Source organism: Poeciliopsis prolifica, unplaced genomic scaffold (genome assembly GCF_027474105.1).
Source record: "Poeciliopsis prolifica strain line A6 unplaced genomic scaffold, Auburn_PproV2 SCAFFOLD001, whole genome shotgun sequence".
Taxonomy (NCBI): domain Eukaryota; kingdom Metazoa; phylum Chordata; class Actinopteri; order Cyprinodontiformes; family Poeciliidae; genus Poeciliopsis; species Poeciliopsis prolifica.
The window spans coordinates 14288634-14309972 of record NW_026562376.1 but is presented as its reverse complement, the minus strand read 5'-3'; the positions used below and the strand labels follow the sequence as shown (position 1 = coordinate 14309972).

The 21339-nt window shown below is 39.5% G+C and overlaps 2 protein-coding genes across 2 annotated transcripts; one reads left to right on the top strand and one right to left on the bottom strand.

The window, feature by feature from the left end:
* Window positions 1-8859: 8859 nt before the first annotated feature.
* On the top strand, window positions 8860-14268 carry ldha (lactate dehydrogenase A4). Its single transcript, XM_055030925.1, has 8 exons — window positions 8860-8988; window positions 10117-10242; window positions 10880-10997; window positions 11078-11251; window positions 11350-11523; window positions 12249-12366; window positions 12958-13081; window positions 13171-14268. Exons 2-8 carry the CDS (start codon window positions 10117-10119, stop codon window positions 13333-13335), a joined length of 999 nt encoding a protein of 332 aa, XP_054886900.1. The 5' UTR covers window positions 8860-8988; the 3' UTR covers window positions 13336-14268.
* A 348-nt stretch (window positions 14269-14616) lies between these two features.
* Window positions 14617-21339, bottom strand: tsg101a (tumor susceptibility 101a). The gene is made up of 10 exons (XM_055030915.1): window positions 20951-21339; window positions 20077-20164; window positions 19916-19981; window positions 19552-19715; window positions 19053-19179; window positions 18440-18497; window positions 17313-17407; window positions 16258-16460; window positions 15933-16172; window positions 14617-15844 (listed from the first exon to the last, which is right to left on the bottom strand). The coding sequence occupies exons 1-10, from the start codon at window positions 20990-20992 to the stop codon at window positions 15755-15757; spliced, it is 1173 nt and encodes a 390-aa protein (XP_054886890.1). The 5' UTR covers window positions 20993-21339; the 3' UTR covers window positions 14617-15754.

Genomic DNA, 21339 nt, shown 5'->3' with positions numbered 1-21339 from the left:
GACACCTGATTATTCATCACTCCCCAAGCGCAACCACTAACCTTTCCACAGTCAACTCCCTTCATGGTCCCCCATGAGTTTTCTGTCCTATTTTTGAGGAATAATTACGAGCACGCACATATCAAAGAAGTGGGGTAATGCATGAGACAGTGAACTGCTTTTTTTTTTTTTTGTTACATTAAATGCATTAATTTAAGATAAGTTTTTAGTAGATAATTGGAAAAGAATTGGTTCAAAGATATTAAAAAAAAAAAACGCAAGTATAAAAATGTTAACCAAAGAATGAACAGGAAAGTGGAGAAGAGTAATTTTGAGAACTGAGTCAAAATGTTTCCCAGGACCCATCTAGGAAAACAGCTTCAGGAGAAGGCAGCTGGTACTGGTTCTGATGAGCAGCCTGCTGACTGCAGAGGTGCTACAACTTATTCCCCAGCAGCGTCACAATGTAATGATGTTGGCAGCGATTTCCATTCTGCTCTGCCAGGTTTAGCATCGATCTATTTGTTTTAAACCTCAAACTTTTACACAGAAAGTTGAATTATGTTAGCTGAAGATAGAATATAAGGACTATAAGATGATCAGCTTTAAATTTTCCATGACACCTGAATGTTGTAGTAAAACATTGTAAAAAAAAAAAAGAAGCAACATGAAATATATTTCAAGAAACAGTAAACTTCCTTACTTTTTGTGCAGATTGTTTAATAATTATTACAAATGATCTAATGGGCTTAAAATGGCCGTAAAATGTATTTTCTCTTTGCATAAACAAGCACATTTTTGAAGATTTGCAAGTTAGTTGTTAGTAAGGCCCAAATAAACATCGTGTTCAAAGTCTCATTGGTCTTTTATGGCAGCAGCAGTAAAAAATGTATCATTAATATTGATCTTAATTGCCTGCTGAGTTGAAGAAGTCCCAATCTACACAGACTTGAGAAATCCATCCATCTGCCGTCTGTGTGTACAAGCAGCAGAGAAGGAGAATTTCTTATATGTCACGGGAGGCGGGTGGCACCCTTGACCAGGTTCCAGCTCATCTTCAAGGTTATGACACACATACATTTACTGTACATTGATACCCAGGGTTATTTTGGGGTCTCTAATTAATCAGACTTACAAGCTTGTTGACAATGGGATAGAATCAGAGCACCTAGACAAATGCATCTAATGAGCTAGGAAACCCATCCATAAACTTTGCTAAGATTCTTTCCAGAAAACTTACCGTTTTGAAAAAAACTGTGCTCATCATCAGCAGGGCATCAAGGGATAAGAAGTAGAATTTATCAAACAACTCACAGTTTCTTGGGGGATTTAAATGAGATTTAGAAAATAAAGTTGATAAAATCACAGCATCAAAACATCTGTATTTTTTTTATTTTCACTAGATCCGTTTTCCACAAAATGCCTACATTTCCAGTCCCATTTAATGGCACTCTTCAGTAATGTTCTGCTAAAAAAAAAAAACTTTCAGTAGATTTATTTGATGTTGCAGCAGCAGCAAAATCTCACACTGTAAAATGTTTTTAAAATCCTGTCTTTAATTTATGCACATGTTGAACACAAGTTAAGAACAAATGGTTAACAACCGCACAGTTATTAATGTAGCAGGTATTAATAGTTTGCTCACCTCCCGTTTACCAACAGGGCAGCACACTGTTTAGTCATCTTCCATAGCTAGCCTAAGGCAAAGGCAAAGTAAGTCACTGGTGAGACCCAAACAGCAATGAACTTCACATGGAAAGCAAATATCTAAAAGCAATCATAGTTGCAGGCGTTTTCATAAAGAATGAGTTTTTGCTTTTCAACATTCTAAATAAAAGTTATTAATTTAAAATGTAAAATTTTACTACTCTGGAGAAATAATCTGTGCGAGTGTCTGGCATGTTTTCACCAACAGTATTGGCAAGCTATTTTGACATAAATCGTAATTACATTTTAGACATCTAAAAATGCATTTTGACTAGACAAAATTACATTTTGACTATCCGGAATGGTAATTGAAGATATCTGCATTTACATTCTGACTAGTAAGAATAATAATTCAAGACATTAAATTTTGACATTTTTCCTTTAAAGATATTTCAAATTACAACACTGGATCCGTCATTTGACGGGACACATCCGTAATTACAATTTAAGATATCTTGAACTTAGTTATGACAAGTCAAAATAAAAATTTTATGTTTCCTGCACAAAATTGTCAGTGAATGCCACAATATAGAAAGAGCTCGGAGAACGCAAAGCTTCATCAACTGTAAGATTGCTTCTCAAATTTGCAGAGAATTTCCTGTTTATTCATTTCCGGCAAACCGAATGCATTTAAAAACAGATTTGAAAAGCTAAAATTGGTTGAAGAGTAGCTCATCACAAGAAATGCAACAGTTTTTGGCTTTGCCTCCACACAGGAAGTCTCTGTGTGAAGGTCCTTGAAACACTAACTGGTGAATCTCTCCCAGAGTCTTTAATGAGCTTTGTCACAATGCTCTCAAGGCTAGCATTGTTCTTGTGTGCCCTTTTTTCTTCCACTCAACTTTCATTTACTATGCTTGCGTAGATCATCTTGTGAACAGCCAGCATACTTGGCAATTAGCTTTGTGGTTTACACTTCTTTTGAATAGTTTCTAAGATAGTCAGCAGAACATCTGTCAAGTCAGCAGTCTACCCCATCATCGCTCGGCTCTTTATAAAATGAATGATTTTAAGTCGACATATAGTTGAAATCAATAGGCATCAAAATTAATGTAAATAAAACTTAAAAAGTACCACTCGATGTGAACAGAAATAAATGACCTTTATTAAAAGCTAACCTACCTCCACGGCTTAACTTTTAGGGAAAAACTCCAACATTAAAAGGCCTAATCATAACAAAAGACTGGAGACCATGTGGAAAAAGTTTACAGTAACGACAACAGCTTCCAAATTGCGCTTCGGTATGGTCACTCTTAGTGCTCTTTGTCTCTGTCTCAGTGGGAGGGATGGCGTGAGGTTGAGGGTCGTGGATGGAGTTGGGGAGCAGCGAGTGAGATGGATGGAGAAGAGGAGGGAGGCGACAGACGTGGACCGTGCAGGGGTGGCTCAAGCTGTTGGGAGCGGGCAGCACTGGCAGATGAATTACCAGCGACATCTCCATCCCTGCTGACAACGGACTCTCTCTGCCCCACACAGACACACACACACAAAAAAAATAACATGTGTCTCAGTTGATTGAAGCCAGCGGCTCGGCTCCACACCAGGCACAGCAAGAATTGACTGTCACCCTTTTTCTCCATCACCCCCACTACCTTAAACCGCTCACACACACACACACACATTCATAGAGTTACATATATGTATGTATACACTCTAGCTTCTTTTCTCCTTCTGTAGCCTCCGCTCCTCTCTGAAATGTCAGGCTGGCAGGGGGTTGTATGAGGTTCCTCTGGAGAGCAATAAAAGCTGATTGGAGTTAAAACAGTTGGTCAGGCCTCCCCGCCCCGGCATCTGTTGGATTACAGTCAGCCAACCTGTCATCTGTGAAATGAAGGCCAGCACGGGAGCAGAGAAGAGAGACCACAGCAGGCTACGGGACAGACAGAACGAGAGATAGGAAGGTGATGAGGTAGACAGTAAGAGGAGGGGGATGTGTGGATTTGGTTTAGTTTTGCTGTGTAAACTTTTTTAAGAAAAACACAGTTTGTTCATATTTAACAGAAATAAAAAAAGACCAGGAGATTAAAGAGAGAAGATGGAAGATCTTCTCTCGGGGTTCGCATAGAGGGTCAGACACACACACGTGACCTTTACATGAACCATTTCATCTCTTTGCCCTCGTGTATCACTACCCCTGAGCACAGGACGGCAGAAACAATCCCGTAGATCAACCTTCCACCCTTCGCTGTACGCTTCGCTGTCTTCGCTCTTCCCTGATCTCACTCTCTTTTTTCCTACGCCCATCGCTGCACCCCACACACTGTCTCCACCTGCTACGTCCCCTGAGGGAATAATTTTCACTCTAACAACTTCAATTAACCTTACCCTTTTCATACACACACATCCATGGGCACAGGTCGGCACACCGACACGCACTTGTGCAATGTGCAGACGATGCGTTCACGGGCACAACACTCCTCCCATATCAATCACTGGCATTAAGGTCACTGGGCTGGGAGACAGAAGCCTCTGGTTGCTCCTCTACTGACGTGGAAAAAAATGGCGAGGCTACATACAGCAATTCAATATACATGAGCATGCACTGCCCTTAAAGAAATAACCATGTTAAGGACATAAATCCTCAAAAGTAATTAGAGCTGGGGACGCCAAAGAAAAGGTATTTAATTTTGTGGCCAATTGAAATGCTGCATTTGGGTTTTATTTTCCACTGCAGGATTAATGTCTGGACGACATGGGATGAGATTATAGGTGAAATTTACATCTGGTCATTATGGCTATCAATACCATTCTCATTTTTTTTATGATTTATTTAAAAGTTTCGATTCCGAAAAATCGAATACATTTTGTCCTCCACTCAACAGCACTCTTTGAAGATCCAAATGATTTAATCAACAGAAAATTATACTAGTTCACTGGAAAAATGGCAAAAATAAAAGTGACCCAATCAGTTCGTGAACCCTCTTGCGGCTCCAGCATGTGTCTCAGAAGAAGCTGTTGGTCCAGTGTTTGGGTTTTTTTTTTTGTATTATCTACGTTCATTTGTGTATTCATCCATGTACACAAGGATTTGTCGGATGCAAAAGCAATATGGGAGGCGAGAGGGTAAATTCATACAGCTGTTCTTGAAATCACACTTGGCTGGTGTGTGAATGCCTGCAGGCGGGAAAACTATGATTTCCCTCGTTTTCATTATCATGTAGCTGCTCAGTAGGAATGCCAGTTGGCTGTTTTAGATTTGTAGCAAATGCCAACATGCAATTTTTTTAATGTGCTGTAATGACGGGAAATTGGTTTTATACCAGATTTTGTTAATCTGGCTCACAGCCGTCGCGATCATGTTTAGATTCAACTCAAGGTTTTCCTTCTGAACATCTCAACTCATCTCACTTCAGAGCAGGATGGTCTGTATGATGAGAAGATTAAGACTTTGGCACAAACCTAAGTAGTCCTAATTGAATGTACTTGTGTGACACATATGAACGCAAACACAAACACATCATTTTTTTGCTGTACTAAAATGCTTCCAATCATCATTCAAATACAGGATCCTGTAGAGATCTCCCTGGGCTTATCAGTGTGTAATTGCTGTTGATTGGTGTATTATTGCTCTGGTTAATCTGCTTGTGGGTGGCTAATAAAGGAACTCCATCAGGGATGTTATCAGTCTTCCACAGAAGATGTCCATGGAACAACGTTCCAAGAAAAGAGAGGAGAAAAGGGGAAAAACATGAGCTTCAAGTGATTTTTTTTTTTAAGATAGGAAAAGAAGGAAAATGTTCATTAAGAGCTAAAAGATAAACTCAGATCCGCGCATGAGACACGACAGAAATCTGGCATGACGCCAGCTAAGTTACTCATGTTCGGGTTGCTTCTGTTTGAGCAGGAAAATGAGGACAGTTCAGCGAGCTGGATGTTGTTCTGTCAGAGTTGCGAGCATGATTTTCGTCCCAGGAGAATCCCTTGGTGATTGATGAGGCCTTGTTCCTCTGCCACAGTTCTATTTCTAAACACGGGCTGCGGGAGGAAGAGGTGGCTGCAACAAGGTGATTAGATTGCTTTCTATTACCATGGCAGCTGGAAACAGGTATCACCCAAAGCAGGAAACCCCTCGGTCCCAATGCCCTGCGCAATAACAGCGTGTTGGAAACTGACCCCTGTGGTGTAAGAAGGTGAGCTAACAGGGCAAACTGATGTTTCTTTATTCCACTGGGCTGTTCGCAGTGATTGTGTTGGTGCACGCTCCACAAACTACACTGGAAGCAAAGCTGGAGACAAAGACAAGCCAGACAACAGTAAGGACAGCGAGAAGCTGCTTGGGTGAATCTCAGTGGGCTAAATGAGAACATTAAACAGCAGGACACAGAGTTTGATCCCAAACAGGTCTAATGAAACTTCATCTGTCTTCTGCTGCACCTTACACTGACACCACAACACCTAAGTCTTTCTTTATTGCAGAGGAGACTTTTAGATCTTGCCGAAAGGAACCCAATGAGGTTTAATCTAAGAGCATGCCCTGGAGATATTCTGTCAACTGCAGAATCAGAACATTTCTCCTTAGTACTTTTAGTCCTAAAGTGCTACCTAAGCTGTAAAATATGTCTTGTGGAGGACAATTAGCCATTTTACTGAAACTGTAAACACATCTAAAAAAAAAAAAAGTGTACTTTTGCCAGATGATTTTGCCAAATCTACTTTAGTTATTTTAGTTTGAATTGTAAAAAAAAAAAAAGGATCCTGTTATCCTATACTGTCTGTTTCCACGATATTGGAGATCTCATGTTTCTTGTCTACTGGATGCCATTCAGTTTCCTGTATTAGAGCACCCTCTGCTGGAGAACTTTTGCTAAGGCAGTGGCTGATGACTGAACAAGGACTTCTGAAAGGCGGCTTTTGTGTTATGGGAATAGAAAATGTGGCAAAACCTGTAAGAAATTGGTTTGAAAGTGAAACAGATAAAGAACTTAACATCATGAGTGCATGAGTCATTAACTTTTCATTTGGACTGAGCATTGCTTGTTATCTTGCAGAAATATATCTTCACATGTCTTCACATGTGTGAAGACGTATTTCTTCTATGTGAAGATGGAACCAATCTATTAATTGGTTCCATCTTTAATGGATTGATTGGTGGAACCAGGTTCCATAGATTATTCTACAGGCAAGAGTTTTTACTTGGAAAAATCACTAATAGCTAAATCCTATATTCACATTTCAGGGCAAACTGAAAAAAGACTGACCATATATTTAAATGTCATAGGATATGTTGTATTTTCAAGAAAGAACATTTACTACTGAAATTTCAAATAATGAGCACCAATTTCTTTATTTATTTATGTTTTTCGGGTTTGCTTTCATATCGCCAGATTTTGATGCCATCATTTGAAGTGGTCTTTATCTGTAGCTCTTTGGCTTGTCCAGTTTGTTTACTTTACTGATGTTTTTTTTTTCAAAATATTAAAAAACATTTTGAAAAACAATTTCACTCCAGACAACAATTTGGTAATATCTAAAAGGCATGCTTACGTAAAAGATCTGCAAAAGAACACCTGCCAATTATTCAGTCTGTTATGCTATCTTTACAAGTGAATGAAAAATGATCTCAAGTCACATTCAAATCAGAATCAAAATACCCACAAAAAAACAAACAAACAAAAAAAGCCCCATTTTGTTAAGAAGAATAAATTAAAATAATCCAACTTTTTGGAAGACTTTTAGAAAAAAATGAACGCTAACTCAAGACAACAGAATGGTGTAGTAAATTATAATGTAGCTAGAAATATTTTTGTTACATACATCAAATTACACCAAATACATATGGGGGATACCATATATAACAAAAACAAATAGGAAAAGGAAAAACATCATAGTGTAGGCCAACCATGGTGACAATTGGAAATATATTACAGCCTAATTACAGTACAAGAAATTTATTACAGTAAAACAGTAAAGCACAGCAGGGAGGGGCCAAACAGGTGAAAAAACATTTTACTTAAAAAATCCAAATAAAACTAAATTCTCGTGGCAAATACAAACTGATAAAGTATCAGACAACCACAAGGACACAGGCCTATGGCATTGAAGGAGAAAACTGACAGAATGGGAAAAGCAAGTAGTACTTAGACTGGGCAGCTTGATTACTGGAATGCCAGACAGATGGGAGACAGCTTGGGAGTGCAGGCAGCTGAGACACTGAGGGAAGCCATGAGATAGATCAGTAACACAGACGCTGACACCAGCAAACAATGCACAGAGACTTGAATGTTATAGAATGTGAATCAAGAGCTAACAAAGAATAAACATTTACATATTTAAGTATTGTAGAAAAAAACCTGCAAGAAATCTTAAATCTGAACTAAATATGAAAAGACTGACAATTCATGAAGTAATGCAAAACCCAAGACCAAAGTCCCAGAGTGCATGAGATGTACCTTTGGAGACTGTTCATTTGTTTTACAGAAGGAGCAAAATCACTGAATCACTGAATGGATGTTTTATAATTTGCCATTAAAAATCGTAACTGCATGTATTATCATCCCAACATTAAAAACACGTGAAATTTGGTGCAGCCTATTTTGTTCAGGCAACATTTTTTTTCCCATATAATTTTTGTTGGGGTTTTTTGGAGCAGTGTCGAGCTGAATAATCTCTCTCTCTTCTTGGCTCCAAAAAAAATTGCAACATTGTCTTGCAGTAATGTTGAGTGGACACAAGATGGCGCAAAAAAAAAACCCAAAACAACCAAAAGGGCAATCAAAACATGCTTAAATTGGTTTCATATCAACTCTGAATACATGTCACTGTACATGCAATGTAAAGACATTATAACAGTATATTTTTTCCAACATAGCTGAAACACATTTATTATTAAGAAATTTCAGCCATGCCCCAGCGGCTGAGCAGAATGAGTCATGAACTCGCGGCAGGAAATTCACGACGTGGAAAACATGTCACATAAACACGTTTTTTCTTTTCAGTTTTACAGATTGCAATTTTTATTGCAATTTTTTCCCCCCTTTTCTTTCTTTCTTTCCTAAACGACCATCTTTCAGTAGTTGCCCCGATCGACGGCGCGTCCTGCAGCAAACGTGACTCTCCGCAAGCCAGACGGCCGCAGCAGCATCATCATCCCACCAGACTTCCTTTTCATCATCATCATCATCATCATCATCATCATCATCATCATCATCATCATCATCAGCGCGCGTGCCACCGCCCCCAAACGGCGGCTGCCTTTAAATACCCGCAGCCTTCACATAAGAGCAGCTGCACTCGTGCGGGAAGAGAGAAGGATCCGTGACTTTCCACCCCGTGTTCTCGCCCGACTGACCGAACCCGTCAAAGGTAAGGCGTCTGCGATTTGAGGTTTTACCAACATGTTGTTTATTATCCGCTGCCTCTCTGGGAGTCGTTTGTCGCCTTTTTTTTAATCATTTATTTTTAAAACAACCTGATGATCGGAAGGTTTGGGCGTCACTTGCCTGATGCCGCAGCTCCACTGTTTTCGCCTAGAAATGAAACCGCCATGCGTCTCAATGGCTGCAGCTATTTGTTGTGGTTTGCGCAGCGGGTACGCAGAGGTGACCAGCATCCTGACATGATTCTTGGTCATACTGGGCTGGTTCTTCTCAGAGGAGAAGCTGGACTAAAGTCGGTCCTGGACGTGAATTCTCTCAATTACAATGAAAACAGGCCGTCACAGCGGCTTCGATGCTTAAAAGGACTTAATGGAACATGTATGAAACATCATTTTCTCCTATTTTATTATTTCACATTCGAACTCATTTTCATTTAAACGCTGCCCCCTGCAGGGGAAATTTGAGCCTTTCTGACCTCCACCTTGTATAGCACATGCAGTGACTCTGTAGCCCCAAAGCGTCTCCTCATGAGGTCTCTCATTTGAGGAGAGAATAATTGAATAATAATAATTACAACACATCCATGATGCTTGCTGCAGCGTTCAATAATGTGAAGAATTGCCACACCTAGAACTAAAAGCCCTCAGCAGGAGGTGAGCCTGCCAGGAGCTCCCACTACGTGCTTGCCTTCACCTCACAGCGGAAAACCGGCCTTGTCATGACGGTGACGTAGACATCAGCCAGAGGGAACACTCAGCCATGCCTGCCCAACCAGGAAGCAAGAAGCTGTGTGTGACGTGGGGAGGGGACGGTCCCTGCCGCAGTGAATTCTCTGTGCATTGGCCATCACTGAGGCTCTCAGGAGCCCCATTTGCATCCTGGTATGGGGATGAGACACCAGAGGGTTTGTGCTTACAGAAATGGCGCACTTTTAGTTGTGATGACCTAATGATGAAATCCTGGTTTCACTCAGCCTGCTGGGGAGGGGATGTGAAATAAGTCACGTATCCTGTGTGGTGTAACTCCTCGAGTAAAAGCCTCAGACTCTAACACTAGTGCCTCAGCTGCTTTTCATCTGCCAACTTCCTTCCCTATGTGTAATTTATTTCCACAGATGTCCACTCAGGAAAAGCTCATCAGCCATGTGATGAAGGAGGAGCCTGTTGGCTGCAGGAACAAGGTGACAGTGGTCGGAGTCGGCATGGTGGGCATGGCATCCGCCATCAGCGTACTGCTCAAGGTGTGTATGCGCAGCTCCAGATGAAGTTTATAGGAGTTTTGCAAATGCAGGGAGTTGGCAACACACCAAGAAAGTAGCACCTTGCACTGTAAAGAAAATACTGTCGCAAATTGTCGCAGGCTGAAAACTAGAACTGGTGTGGCACAACATTTTGTGACATTGCAGCTGCAGAGGCATTTCATTCTATCAGTATGTTTTGCAACAGAGCACACAGTGAGGAGAATAATTAAGTGGAAGACAGAAAAAGCCTCGTCGTTGGTCATCTCAATGTCTATTCAATGTCATTTGAAAATCTGAAAAGTGTGGTGTGCATTTTTATTTAGTCCCCTTTGTTTTCATAATCCTAAATACATCTGTATTTTAAGTGCGTAAAGCTGCAGACATCCACAGCTTAGGTAGAGGAAACGGCCGACAGGAGAATATTGATTGTGTGGTCTTTGAAGCTGGTAGAATGACAAGAAGAAAGCTAAAATGAGATTGCAGTGAGGATTGTGACTGAAACGTAGCCAGATGTGGAAAAATGTCTGAAGTTCTCGAACAACACACAAACAATACCAACTATCACAAATTGGCCAATTTGAGCAAGCTCTTTGCAGCTGTGACAGAACAAAAGTTTGACCCCGATGTGTAAACTCAGGATCTGTGTGATGAGCTGGCCCTGGTTGATGTAATGGAGGACAAGTTGAAGGGTGAAGCCATGGACTTGCAGCATGGAGCCCTCTTCCTCAAGACGCATAAGATTGTGGCCGACAAAGGTGAGAGACATTAATATTAAGTCTGCCAGGAAAGCTCTTTAACAACAAACCATGTAATACTCTTTCTGTCATTTTGTCAGACTACAGTGTGACCGCCAACTCCAAGGTGGTGGTGGTGACTGCCGGGGCCCGCCAGCAGGAGGGCGAGAGCCGCCTTAATCTGGTGCAGCGGAACGTTAACATTTTTAAATTCATCATCCCCAACATTGTGAAATACAGCCCCAACTGCATCCTACTGGTGGTCTCAAACCCAGGTTGGTGATCATGAGATTAGGTGTATCCTCTCTGGGGGGGGGGTGCATGGGGGGGAAATATGGCTCATGTGCTTATCATGCATTTTGTACTTTTGCAGTCGACATCCTGACCTACGTGGCGTGGAAGCTGAGTGGTTTCCCGCGTCACCGCGTCATTGGCTCTGGCACTAACCTGGATAGCGCCCGTTTCCGCCACCTCATGGGAGAGAAGTTCCACCTCCACCCCGCAAGCTGCCACGGCTGGATCATCGGAGAGCATGGAGACTCCAGTGGTATGAAAGTCTTTCCAAAAATAAATCATCTTCTAAGTCTCCTCTCTATTTTATTTTATTTTTTTTATAAATTTATCTCGAGTTCAGACATTGACATACACACGAACAACAGCACCTATTGAACTATTTGACATTTTAACAGCTTATGACATCAATAATCGTACAGTGCACATAATTGTAAAGTGGAAGGTAAGGGACGCATGGTTTCCACAGTTTAGAGGAAATGCAAATTTGAAAACTGTGCATTACAGCTTCAAGTATTTTGGAGTATCTACCAGATTCTCAGGTTAAGACTGAGATTTTGCCAGGCATTTTTCAAGAAAATAGCTCAAGATCAGTTACATTGAATAAAGAGTGTCTATGCATTTTTTTGAAGTCTTATTACTCAATTGCATTTAGGTCTGTACTTTGACTGGGCCTTTCTTCCAGAATTTCTCTACATTGAGCTTAATTCGTTTTCCCATCAATTCTGTCCATGAGAATCACGAGGCCTTTGAAGAACAGCTGTAGTTGCACTGATCTTCGATTACCCACAGGTAGATCTAATTATTAATTAGGTGACTTGTGAAGGCAATGCTACTGGATTTAATTGGGATATCAGAAATGGGAGGGGAGGAAAGTGAACAAAGATGTAAAGTGAGCATTGACCCTTTTGTCTTTATATATTTTATTGTGTTTTAGGACATGTTTGCCAGAATGTAACAGTCTAAATGTTGCTTCCACAGTGGCTGTGTGGAGTGGTGTGAATATTGCTGGAGTTTCTCTGCAAAATCTCAATCCAAAGATGGGTGCAGATGGTGACAGCGAGAACTGGAAGGACGTGCATAAGAAGGTGGTTGATGGGTAAGTGTGATACAGTCCTACTCACAGACTGTTATTCATTGGATTGAAATTGTTTTTTTGAGCTTTTAAATAACATAATGGTAAAGATCGGTACCAACTTAAACCTTTAAATGAAAAGTAGTTAATAAATCAATTTAACCAAACTATGAAGGCCCAACAATTTATATTGTGTTTCGTGACTGCAGTGCCACTTTTCTGGCTGATCCATGATGCAGAAGTTTACTCTATCGTTCTATTTGACATTGTGCCATTATTTTGTCAAACACCGAATATGACTTATCTTGGAGTAGCCATGTAGACCACAATAGGTTACCTTATCATAAATGTCAAGGTATCGAATGTATTGAAAGACTCGAGCCTTGGAACAAAGAAGGGTACGTTTTCCCAATGTTTCTCAACCAGAGGTACACATTGGGAAAGACCAGCCAGCATGTGGCACTAATAATACTGAATTTTCAAAACTGGGTTTCTGTGATAATGCAGGGATTTATTTTCCATGAGAAAAAGGTGGGAGACGATAGAGTGCCTGAATCTTGATCAGTCTGGGATGTTTGAAGTTGTCATAATAATCTTCATATCTGAACATTGCAGGGCCTATGAGGTCATCAAGCTGAAGGGCTACACCTCCTGGGCTATTGGTATGTCTGTGGCTGATTTAGTGGAGAGCATTATGAAGAACCTGCACAAAGTTCACCCTGTGTCCACACTTGTCCAGGTATGAACGAAACCAAGAAGTGCATTTCAATTGTCAGTAAAACTGAAAGGTTCTCCTAACAGCCGTTTCCTTCTACTTCCCTTAAATAGGGAATGCATGGTGTGAAGGATGAGGTTTTCCTGAGCATCCCATGTGTTCTGGGCAACAGTGGCCTGACCGACGTCATTCACATGACGCTGAAACCTGAGGAGGAGACGCAGCTGGTGAAGAGCGCCGAGACCCTTTGGGGCGTGCAGAAGGAGCTCACTCTGTGAAGAGCTCTCCTTTAAAACCTTAAACACTCCTGAAAAATCCCAGCAAATACTCTGCGGTTGATCCCCTCCTACTTTACCTCTCATATCTTTCCCAGAGCAAACAAGACTTCTGAATATAATAAAAGTCAAAGTGTCTATAGCCAAGACATTCAAGGATAGGTGTAACACTCGTATGCTCGCACACTATCATTTTGCTTTTCCAACCCCCCTCCCCACCTGTCCTTGTCCATCTGTGGCCAAGAAACGTTTACCCCCTGTATTTAAGGTCAATCTGTTTTGAGTGGATATCCGTTTACTACTCTCCACTAAAAGAACTTAAGACCATTGCATTTTAGTTGGATGTAATTTGTGTACTGTCTGTTGCTCTTGTTTTGCTGCGTTCTCTGTGCACTGCATTTGTTAAATCTGTGGTTGTCACTAGTCCATTTTTCCACTTGGTAATCTCTGTTTTGTAAGCGTAACAGAGACATTCCATTCTCTATAAGAAGTGACCATTACCAACTTAGTCATGACAACACTGCCACATATTAACACTGGGCCAAAATCCTGTGATACCAAAGTACCTTTATTACTTCAAAAATCTGCAGTCCACTGAAGCAAACTTAACCACAAGTGCACCGACGTGTAGGTGAGATTACTGGTGGAACAGAGTTTATTTACCCAGAGAGCCAATGGAGACTAGTCAGCCAGCATATTTACCTTTAGATTAGAATTTGTTTTAAAAAAAAGTTACAGTTCTGAGACTGTTTGCCCACAGAAATGCCCAGAGGTTTTATATTTTAACTCCAAATAGATTATTTTATCCAAGGCTGTAATGCAGAAAATACATTAAATGCTGCTGTGTTCAGATATACTTAAAGAGAAACTGTTTATGTCATGGCAGCTGGATATTTTTATTTGCTGTAACATCAAGTAAACCTGCCAGAATAGTAACAGATGTCTGTCTTTTATTTATTTCCAGCTGGTTGAGCATCATTATGTGACATATAGAACATGCCAAAGGATGCTGACAAATGGGATTAGGTCCCCTTTGGCCATTCATGTTTTCACAAAGTCAGTGGTGCCAAACCAGACCCAAGTAGCACCAAATTAAAGCACTGGACCTTCTTGGTTGTGTAAAAAGGTTTTGTGGATATTTAAAGGAAGACCTATGTCTTACACTTGTCTTCCCTAACTACTGGTTTGCAGTACTTTTCATGTTCCTTCATCTATCTATGAATGACAACTGACTTCCAAAAGTTTGTTGGTTTATAAATATCACTACATAATAATTTCAGACAATTCATTAAATCAACTTTAATTTTTAATGCTTTACATAAATCTACATATATAAAAGAACAGGTGGTCTATGGTTGAATTGAAAACAAGAAAAATAAGATTCTATGATACAATTCAAAGTGCATTTAGTAAAAGGCTAATTTAAAAGACAAAACTTTACATAACTTAATATATTGATTAGTTTAATAGTTCTTTTTGTACCCATTAGCCCTCAATGTTATTCACAACCTTTTAGCGAAAACCAAATGCTCTCAGCAGGTCTGAGCATAAGTGGATAGCAACCAAAAAGTAAACATAAAGAGAGAATACCTTAATATTACAAATGCCAAGGTTGTACAAAGTGAAACAACTACTTAACTTAAATGACTTCTCAATGCACTCAAAATGTAAGCCTGGGTTTGTGAGACATAATCTTTGGACTATCAGAAGGGGAAAATGTAGAGAATCAGTGTAAAGCTAAAACTGAAGCTCAGTAACTGACCCATATGTGACAGACAGTCCATGTAAGTTACAAACATCACTGTGTAAAAATGATCCCTATGATTCCAAGATTACAAAACATGACCCAGAACTTGAGGCCTGGCCCCTGTCATTTAGGGGACCATCTGTGGGTGTTTCTGGTTTAGAAACATTAATATTGGTGAGGGCAAACTCCAAAACCTGTTCAAGCAATCTTTCCCTAATATTACTGATGCTAACCAGACAAAATATATAATTCACCAAAATGACAAAATTTATGAATGGATGGAGTGCAGGATGCTGCATCTAAATCACCAGCCTTAGTGGAAACCAATGTCAACTGCAGCATCACAGTACAAGCTGCATGTACTGTACACACAGGCTTGAACTCATATTAGACCGGTCGTTCCTAAATCAACCACACAATGAAATTCACAAAGGTACTTTTTTATGAAATCAAAGTAATTGCTGATCATCTGGATTGTGTTTGTGACCGAACATGGTGCCAGATATAAAAGAGGCCACATTCAGACATTACAGAATTCTTCAGAAATGCTTTTTCTCGTTTCTTCTTAAAAAGAGGCAGCTGGTTGGTATACAAGAAGACTGTAGAAAGGAAATAAACAGCAGGAAGAAGAGTAGGAGTGTGAATATACGCATGTTTCCGAGCGGTCATTGAGGGTCAGTACAGGTCACTTAGTCCAGCAGTCTTACGAGCTTTCTGCATCAGAGCTCGAAGCTGGAACTGTTTCCTGGACAGAAGGCGCACATGCTGCAACAGAAGAAAACAAGAGTGAATGTGGAAACCACTGCAGAGAACTAAAGTCAGTAGATACCAGGGATGTTCTTCACTGAGCTACCTTGAGAAAAACCTCCAGATCTATGACACCTCTGCGCAGGGCCTCTCCCAGGTAGAAGATTGTATCTTCAATTGCATTTTCTTCTGCATACAGATTCAGAATCTGCTTGTACAGAGGAGCTGTGGGCACAATGACATCATCTATATCATTGTTCTCTGATTGGTTCTCCATTTTCTCCAAGGCTTCAGTTAATTCCTCATCCTTTTTCTTCAGCAGCTCAATGTTCCTGTCAACATCAGTCTGTTGGAAGAAACAAAATTGGAGGACAATAAAACATTAAAAGGAGGAATAAAATAGAAGAACTACAACAGATAAAGTATCTTACCACTTCCTGGTCAAGTCTGGAGATCATCTCCTCCAGCTTCTGATGCCCTTTCTTCAGATCTTCCTCTGTTCGCTTCAGGGCATCCAGCTCTGCCTGAGCTCTGTCCATCTCTTCCTTCATCCTCCAGCGAAGTTTGTCACTTACGGCTGAAATCAGAGATGCGCGAATGGTGTCTTCACCAATGGTGCCGTCCCTGGTTGGCCCTTTGAAAACAGATTGAAAATACTGTGTGATACAGTGTGGTAAAACATAACTGCACCAGATCAGAATGTTAAGCTTGGAGCCCTCCACTTTGAAATCGGTAGTTATTGTAGTTTTTAATAAGACTAAAAGAAAGTATTTTTAAAATATTAGTATAATATTTATATATTTTGTATCTTATCTATTATTATATTAACAATACTTGGACAGACTAGTTTAGAGGTAAATAATGTCAGTCTATTCATTGTAAATGTAACAGATTTCTCTAAAGCTAAGAGACACTTATGTTTGAAGTCAGCACCATTAATGGCAGCTGACTTATGGCAGGCAAAACCGGCTTCTTCCATCACTAAAGGAGCCACCTTAAGTTCGTCCTGCATGCCGCTGAAGGAGCAGCATTCACCACTGTAGAACAGTCTTTGTTTAAGATATTCTCAGTGTGTGTTGAAACAGTTTGGGGGAGTGGGGGGGCCATCCAGCACTTTGGCCTTTTATATGCTCCACTCCAGTTACAGCTGTGGCCTTTCAGAAGCAACTAAGCATACCACTGAAGTCACCAGGAGGGTGAGAGAGTGCAAGTAAAAAGGTCAAGGGTCCTCATGTAGGGTTGGAAGAAGAACATGGAGATTTAAAGAACTTTATGGATAAAATTAAGATATTCCATGACTTGAGATGCTGTGTGATCATTTGCCCCTTATCTGCAGCAGATAAGGTGCAAATGATTACAGTTTGTGAATCTGCATATTTTCCCCAATATTAGAACAAACTTCGGAAAAACTCTGCTCAAGCTGTCATAGATGCACATAGAAGAAGACATCTAACTGAAGCATAAAAAGGCTACATCTAAAACATACCCACTGTGGAGACTGGAGTCTGAGTTGGATAGTGTCCGGGTCCAGCTGTGGCTGGATAAGAGTTCCCAGCAGGATATTGGTAAGCTGGATAACCTCTGAAAAGAGTTGCATTATTAAAATGACAGTTCTCTATATATTTCCATTTATAAACAAAACTTTGAAGATGAAACCCTAGAAGTAAACTCCACATTGCTTACATTATTTTAATTTTCAGCTCACATGTTTTATTCTTAACTATTTTGCCAGAATATTGCTCTACTGTGTCCTTCTAAAATAAAAATGAGATAATTTCTGTTCAACATAATGATTAAACAGTTAACAAAGCCCCAAACTCCTTTATTCCAGAACCAGAGATCCAGAGTAACTTTTGATCTAGGTTACCAAGAATAAAGTCAACTGAAAAGGACCAACTCGGATCAAAATCTCCCTGAACCAGAAATGAGTAATTAGGGTGAGCATAGGCTAAGTTAACAACATAAGAAATCCATTAACCCTAGGTACACTTGGACTGAACTCTCTTGATCCAGAACCTGGTAACCATAAAAACCCTTGACTGAGTTAAACCAGATCTCTGGGTCACTTGGACCAGAGTAATGCTCCTTCAGGACTGAGTAATCAGGGAGAGTCTGGACCAAGTTTACCCAAAATGAACTCTATCATGCCCCTATGTAAACTTGAGCCCTGGTCTTATTAGGTCTTTATGTGAGTATTTATCTAGAAGTATGTAATGGTTACAAGTTAAAATTCAAGCCAGTATTTAGAGATACTTGATAGGAATGCTTTGCAAATATATGATTAGCCTTAAAAGTGTAGTATGTAACTTTAATTTTTTTTAAATCCTACCTTTTTTCATGTTTTTACCTAATTGTTAAAACTGTGACTATGTCATCACAGTATGAGGCAAATAATAAACAAAAAAGATCAAATTCTAATTTCTATCGACTTCACATTTTACATTTACTTAAGTGCAGGCCTTTGTTGTGGATATTTACATATAAGGAACAAAAGTTATCACTGATAAAAACACCTGTCTGACAATCCTATGAATTAAAACAACAGTCAGTGGCATGGTACTTGTTTGTCAGAAAACACATTATGCAGGCTTTGACAATGTAGAAATATCTTACCCTGGATTGGGATTTGGCCCATAGGGTGAGACTGCAGGCATTCCAGGCATATAGGAAGCTGAGGAAGACAAAAGGTATATCAGAATAATTACAACACTTTTTTTGAGGATTAAATAGTTAAAACCCTGTAACTCCAGGGAAGATCTAGCTTGAGTCCTGATGAGCTACCATGGTATGTGAGCACCCCCAGGTGCTCAAGGTAATAAATGCATTCTGTGAAATATGATGGTAGGAAAGAGAAAGACAAAAGATTATGAGAAATTTTGATGCAAAGCCAACTTAGAGCCACTGCTAAAAATAACCTACTCCTGGTTGTAAATTATGTACAATGTTTTGGACTTCGAATAGTATTTGAACAATATTCTTACAACTTTCTTAAAACAGACTTAATTAAATAAGTGGTGTATTTAATAGCATTTATCCTCTAAATAGAGCATATTATGTCATCTGTTGCCATAAGGAATATTTACAATGTGGTCTCAAAAAGTAATCCTTCCAATAAAATATGTGTCTAAAATAAATTATACCATCATTGGTATAAATGATGTCAAAAATATTAGAAAAATGTTTAGTTACACTGATAGTCACTAAAATAAAACAGTCGTTCACTTACAGTTCGGGGGTCCAGCTGCTTGAAAGCTTGGGAAGGGGGGTTGTGTGGTGGGTCGGGAAAACACAGGCGGTTCCTCTCCAAACACGACAATCATCACCTGAATCAGGCCATACAGGTCTGACTGGGGCTGTAAAGCACACAGAGATTTGTTTCATGCACTAGGACAAAAACAAGTCAGAATTTTGTTTTAGTTTTCTTTATAATCTGGCTGTGGTGGTAAAAAAACAAATAAAAAAAACCCCTACAATACAAAATGTGGAGTGATATTGGCCCATCCAGTGCCTACCATATTGTTTTATACACATGTTTTACATTTTGTTTTACATTCTGGGTCATATCACCCAGCCCTACTAGCTGGGTGATGTGGTTTGAGCATTCAGCTAAAATACTCTCAAAGCTTTCACACACGCCTCTTCTGGTCAGGTGCAAACAGAACCAGAACTATGGATATCTAAAAATATATAATTCTAATTATTTTTCATATATTGACCATACTTACATGTTTCCACTCATGTAGATAAGGGAGGTAAATTTTGCCATTGGCATCAATGTGCTTGCCCGTCTTAATCATCATGGTACTGGTTGGTTTTACAAAACATATAGGTGGGTTATATGGATATGTGTCCAGCAGCCACAAACACACTGGGATGTTGTAGACATTCCCTAGAGAAAAGTAAAATAAAGAGTCCCATTAAATTAATTAAGTTAGTTCATGGACATTATCCTCTCCCCTATAACCAGTGACTTTGTGCTGTTTATTAACTGCAGGTGAAATGTTATGTAAACTTAATGTACAATTATGCTACACATTCTTTTGCAGTTTTTTTTTTTTTTTATTATCAATAGTGAACAAATTATTTTACCTCTGTAACTCACAGGGACAGTCCCAGTCAAGCTCATTAGGTCTCTCGATGAACCGTCATTAAACACTAGAACACAAGAAGATGCAAATCCTCGTATGAGCATGCAGGGTAAAAATAGATCAAGCTGACAAAAATAGAGAAGTAGGCATAAGTTAGTTTACCATAAGCATCCATAACTGGCTTCAGGTCCTTATATTGGGAGATGACATTGGTAATCTCCCGAACAGTCAGATCTCTGTATTTATATTGCTGAACAAGAAAAAGAAAGGCAGTGAAATGAATGTGAGGAATACAAGTTTAGCTTAGTTCAGTTAAAATTTTTGACCACTGACAAAATTGAGCCTAAGAATTGTCACGTTGCTTTGCTGATGGCTGATAAAAGACATCTGCTTATCTTTGATTTTGTTCTATAGCATATAAGAAACAATTCATTGTGCAAACTACAGCAAAACTGTAGATTAAGATTTATATAGACCAATTTAAAATTGCGATAAGTTTTTTTTTGTTTGTTTTGTTTTGCCTCTGCATAAAACTAGATGACATTCATGATGAAGCTGAAACATTTATGCAATGATCAACATGGGAGATTATTTGTACATTTTGTGATGGTAAAACAATACACGGCTTTAAAGTTATTAGCACTTTTACCAAAGTCATGAAACATCAAGAAGGAGGATTAGTTTAACATAGCAGATTTTCCTCAAGCATTATTTAGTGATTTTTTTTCAATCATTATTAAAGGTACCAAAGTTCACTCTGTAAGGTGGGGCATTAATAAACAGACTATGATCATGGCACAATCTGAAAATCGCAGTTGACGTAAAACGTGCGGCTAAATATCTTTTTAAAAGTATAACTCGCATTAGTGTGAGGTATCTCGACAAAATGGGTCACATCATTGTACATGTAAAACCTTACATTGTGACAAAAAACCCTGTTTCCTCGTCCGTATTTCTGTGGTATGTTAGCTTATTTATATTAAGTCATAGTCATATCAAGCTAACGTTACCTATAGCCGTTGAGAGCAAAGCCTACCTTCAGCATTTTCTTCAGAGCGCTTTCGTTGACAACCGCCATATTTCTTGAACGTGTATTTAAATCGCTCTTAATAATAATTTCAGTCTGAACAGGTAATATTCTATCCAAGTTGCTCTGACAAGCAACATAAACTGAAGTTATTAGCTAGCAAGAGTTAAATGCTAGGCTAATAGTAGCCTAGCCCAGAGGCTACTACAGACAGCCCTCCCGTTCCCTTAAAAATATTCCAGGTAAGCTTAAGCAATATCTTTGAGTTACAGCTTAATGATAGATCGCTTAATAGCCAGTATGAAAATCTAAAACAGCAAATTGGGAGCTCTAGAAAATTATACAAAACTAGATTCCGACGGTGTACAAAAGAAATGTCCGGGTGTCTTCTCAACTAT

What these genes read in the sequence shown, in the direction of transcription:
- ldha (XM_055030925.1), top strand. Translation starts at nt 10,117, where the DNA reads ATGTCCACTCAGGAAAAGCTCATCAGCCATGTGATGAAGGAGGAGCCT. An exon ending in TAAGATTGTGGCCGACAAAG is followed by an intron (nt 10,998 to 11,077) that starts GTGAGAGACATT and finishes TCATTTTGTCAG; the next exon opens with ACTACAGTGTGACCGCCAAC. An exon ending in CATAAGAAGGTGGTTGATGG is followed by an intron (nt 12,367 to 12,957) that starts GTAAGTGTGATA and finishes TGAACATTGCAG; the next exon opens with GGCCTATGAGGTCATCAAGC.
- tsg101a (XM_055030915.1), bottom strand. Translation starts at nt 20,992, where the DNA reads ATGGCGGTTGTCAACGAAAGCGCTCTGAAGAAAATGCTGAAG. An exon ending in CTCTGAAGAAAATGCTGAAG is followed by an intron (nt 20,165 to 20,950) that starts GTAGGCTTTGCT and finishes TTTCTTGTTCAG; the next exon opens with CAATATAAATACAGAGATCT. An exon ending in GGGCCAAATCCCAATCCAGG is followed by an intron (nt 17,408 to 18,439) that starts GTAAGATATTTC and finishes AACTCTTTTCAG; the next exon opens with AGGTTATCCAGCTTACCAAT.